This window comes from Mauremys mutica, chromosome 1 (genome assembly GCF_020497125.1).
Source record: "Mauremys mutica isolate MM-2020 ecotype Southern chromosome 1, ASM2049712v1, whole genome shotgun sequence".
Lineage (NCBI taxonomy): Eukaryota > Metazoa > Chordata > Testudines > Geoemydidae > Mauremys > Mauremys mutica.
The window spans coordinates 363,802,256-363,806,683 of record NC_059072.1 but is presented as its reverse complement, the minus strand read 5'-3'; the positions used below and the strand labels follow the sequence as shown (position 1 = coordinate 363,806,683).

The 4,428-nt window shown below is 49.0% G+C and overlaps 1 protein-coding gene across 1 annotated transcript; it reads left to right on the top strand.

Moving 5' to 3' along the window:
- The first annotated feature begins 3,211 nt into the window (after positions 1 to 3,211).
- LOC123377057 (putative olfactory receptor 52P1) lies at positions 3,212 to 4,150 on the top strand. The gene has a single exon (XM_045029453.1). The coding sequence runs from the start codon at positions 3,212 to 3,214 to the stop codon at positions 4,148 to 4,150; it is 939 nt and encodes a 312-aa protein (XP_044885388.1).
- Positions 4,151 to 4,428: the final 278 nt, after the last annotated feature.

The window sequence follows — 4,428 nt, the reverse complement described above, 5'->3', positions numbered from 1 at the left end:
CCAAAATGCCACCGAATTTCGGCGGTGACGCCTCTCAATGACGTCGCTTGTCGGCGGTAAGCAGCGTCATCGAGAGGCATCACCGCCGAAATGCTGCAGAAATTAGGCAGCATTTCGGTGGATGCTCAACCGCTGGCCAGGATGCGGACGCATTTAGATGCCCTCTATTTGACATTGGTGAGGCCTCATCTGGAGTACTTTGTCCAACTTTGGGCTCCACGCTATAAGAAGGATGTAGAAAAATTGGAAAGAGTCCAGCGGAGGGTAACAAAAATGATTAGGGGGCAGGACCACATGACTTATAAGGATAGTCTGCAGAAGAGAAGAATAAGGGGGGAATTGATAGCTGCTTTCAAGTACCTGAAATGGGTTTCCAAAGATGATGGATCTAGACTGTTCTCCAGGGTAGGAGATGACAGAAGAAGGAATAAAGGTCTCAAGTTGCAGTGGGAGAGGTTTAAGTTGGATATTAGGAAATACTTATTCACTAGGAGGATGGTGAAGAAAAGGAATGGGATACCTAGGGAGGTGGTGGAATCTCCTTCCTTAGAGATTTTTAAAGTCAGGCTTGGCACAGTCCTGGCTGGGATGATTTAGTTGGGGATTGGTCCTGTTTTGAGCAGAGGGATGGACTAGATACCTCCTGAGGTCCCTTCCAACCCTGATATTCTATGATTCTATGATAAATGGAAATTCATCTGCCATCATGACATCCATTTACCTGACTTGGTTATCTCCTTCTGTGGAGTTCTTTGGACTTGACTATGACCTAAATAATCTGGTGCGATCTGTAAATGTTGCCAAATCACTGCTCACCCCACTTTCTAGATTGGTAATAGCAGGGCCACCCAGAGGGGTGGCAAGGGGTGGCCCCCATGAGAGCAGCTGAGGCTCTCTCCCCAGCCCCGGCCTGACCCCACCTCCGCCCCTCACATGGAACCTCAGCGCATCCAGGAGCTTCTGGACAGCTGCAGCGTGGCTCTGGCGGGGCCTGAGTCCTTCCCCGCTCAGAGCCATGTGGTAAAGGGGCGGGGCTGCGAGCTCCAGCAGGGCCTGAGCTCCCTCCGCTCAGCCTGAGCTCCCAGCCCCGCTCCCTCACCACGCGGCTCTGAGCAGGGAGGAGCTCAGGGGCCCTGCTGGAGCCACGCTGCAGCTGTTCAGGGAAGCTGCTGGATGCGCTGAGGTTCTGGGTGAGGGGGGAGCCGGGGGTAAGGGGCCAGGGCCGGGGGACAGTAAAGACACACGGAGGCGGCAGAGGTTGGGCAGGGCAGTCAGGGGACAGGGAACGGGGGGGGTTGGATTGTGGGCATTCTGGTGGTCTGTCAGGACTCAGCAGGGGGGTGGATAGGGATCAGGGCAGTCAGGGGACAGGGAGCAGGGGTGGGGTCCTGGGGTGGTGGTGGGGGAGGTCTCTGGGGGACGGTGAGGGGACAAGGAGCAGGATGAGTCGGGGATTCTGAGGGGGGGCAGGCAGTTGGGGGGCAGGAAGTGGGTAGGGGTCAGATAGGGGGCAGAGCCAGGCTGTTTGAGAGGCACAGCCTTCCCTACCCTAAAGCTCATTCAGCAGTTTGAGGCTTGCAGAAGAGCCGAGCTGTTATCTTTTCCATTAGGGCTCCCATTCCTTTCACTTCTCAATGCCAAGTTATAGTCTATATTTAATTTCAGTGCCATAGGGAGATTCATGTCAGGGGAGGGTAGCTTCATTTAAAATTAGCCACTGGGGGAGGGATCACATGAGAAGAGCAATATCCTACACCACCTACCTCCTTCCTGACCCTACCAAGGGAGACTCCCCCACTGCATTCTCTGAGGCTCCAGAGGGGTTAATTCAGTGGTTCTCAAACTTTTATACTGGTGACCCCTTTCACATAGCAAACCTCTGAGTGCAACCCCTCCCCCCTTATAAATTGAAAAAAACTTTTGTATATATTTAACACTATTATAAGTGCTGGAGGCAAAGCGGGGTTTGAGGTGGAGGCTGACAGCTCGCGACCCCCAGTAATAACCTTGAGACCCCCTGAGGGGTCCCGACCCCCAGTTTGAGAATCCCTGGGTTAATTTAATTTTAGCACCCCTGTGTCCATTCACATGCCTGTGCTAGTTTGAGCATTTCATTTTTCACAACATAGGCTCATCCCAGATTCTGGAACAAGCTCAAATGCTCAGTTCATGGAGTATGTACATAAGCTATACTAAAGACAAACCCACAGTAACTGTCTCCAGTTTGTGAGGGACCCCATGGAGTCAGTCTCTAGGAAACAGATAAATGCATGGAGGTTAAGTCCATTAATGGCTGTTAGCCAGGATGGTTAAGGAATGGTGTCCCTAGCCTCAGTTTGTCAGAGGGAGGAGATGGATGGCAGAAGAGAGATCACTCAATCATTACCTGTTAGGTTCACTCTTTCTGGGGCACTTGGCACTGGCCATTGTCGGTAGACAGGACACTGGGCTGGATGGACCTAAATGAATCCAAAGTTATGGAGACAGATATGAGTCAAGGAAGCCAGCAGAGTATCAGAAACCTGGAAAAATCTCTGACTGGATGGGCTCAGGCATTTGATCACAAGCTGAGGTGGTTCAAATGTTTTGGATTTTTTTTAAGCAGAATTTTTTTATTGTGTCTTTAAACAATCAAACACAGCAAGCAGCAAATATTTGGCCACACACTTCTGAAACCCCAAACCATGTTCAGGTTTTGGCAGACTAATTTCAGCTTTTAAATTAAAAAAAAACAAAACAAATTTTGAAGGAAAGCAGACGTTGTCTGTGATTTTTTTCTGCTTTTTAAAAACCCTGGTTTTCGATTCAAAAAAAGTTTTGTCAGAAAATATTTGTCCAACCCTTTTAATTAGCTTTAGTGCCTTTTAGCACTAGCTGATGCTGAGAACCAGTGATACCTTGTAAAGAAGTTTTCTCAAAACTGGGTTTGTGCTGAGATGCGGAAGGTTTATTTTTTCCAGGGCCACCCATGGCAGGGGAGCAAGTGGGGCAATTTGTGCCGGGCCCCACAGGGGCCCCCATGAGAATATAGTATTGCAATATTTTTTATGGAAGAGGCCCCCAAAATTGCTTTGCTCCAGGTCCCCTGAATCTTCTGGCGGCCCTGAATAATAGCTATTTGTTATAAAGTGTTTAAAGACCCTCACTGTGTTTCTCTCCCTTCACAGGAACCTTGAGCATTTCTTAGCCTGATCGATGCATCAACCACCTCATGGCAGCTTTCAACCTCACCCCCTCTGACCCTTCAATATTCATCCTTGCGGGCATTTCTGGCCTGGAAGCTGCTCACATGTGGATTTCCATCCCTTTCGCTATGTTGTACATTATTGGCTTGTTGGGAAATTTCATGGTTCTGTTTGTTGTATGGAAAGAGCAGACCCTGCAGAAGCCAATGTACCTGCTGCTCTGCATGCTTGCGCTCACAGACATAACCACGTCTACCTCAGTTGTGCCGAAAACCCTGTGTACATTTTGGTTCAATTTGAATGGCATTACTGTGGGTGGCTGCCTCACCCAGATGTTCTTCCTTCATGGGGTTTCTGTTATGCAGTCAGCCATTGTCGTGGCAATGGCCTTTGATCGCTACATTGCCATATGTAAACCTCTGAGATATGACACCATCCTCACCAATGCACGAATAGCTAAGCTAGGGCTAGTGGTTTTGATAAGACCTGTTCTCTTTGTTCTGCCCCTGCCCCTGCTCCTGAGCAAGCTGCCGTTCTGTGCCAACCGCATTATCCCCCATACGTACTGTGACCACATGGCTGTGGCAAAGATGTCCTGTGGGGATATCACAGTCAACAGGATGTATGGCTTGATGGCCACATTTGTCGTCTTAGGGTTAGACCTGTTGCTCGTTTTCATCTCCTATGGTCTGATCTCCAGGGCCATCCTCAGAATCTCCTCCAAGAAAGCCTATAAGAAAGCCCTCAACACCTGCACAGCCCACATCTGTGTTATGCTGATGTCGTCTACTTTCTTCCTCTTCTCCACTATAACACACCGCTTTGGTCAGGGCATCGCTCCCCACATTCACATCATCTTGGCAAACCTCCATTTCCTTGTTCCCCCCATGCTCAACCCAATCATTTATGGGGTCAAAACCAAAGAGCTTCGTGACAAAATGGTCAAATACACCTGCAGAAGATGATCGCTGGGGGCCACTGACTTTAAACCTATATAAGAACATTGGGAAGAGATATCTCCTTGTTAATCCGGTGTGCTCTCTCGTAATTTGGCTGAGCTCAACATTGTGGAATTTCATAGTCTGAGAAATTCCTTTCACCTAATCTCTTATCATTCCATCACCAAGCACCGCTGTCTGTATTGCTGAGTTCCTTCTCCCTCACCATCACTTGATCTCTTTCAGTGTCACCCTTCAGATCCAACCTTCCATATTCCCTGTCTCTTGGCCTTTCCGTGAATTCT

Excerpts from the sequence above, each read along its gene's own strand:
- LOC123377057 (XM_045029453.1), top strand. The coding sequence starts at position 3,212 with ATGGCAGCTTTCAACCTCACCCCCTCTGACCCTTCAATATTCATCCTT.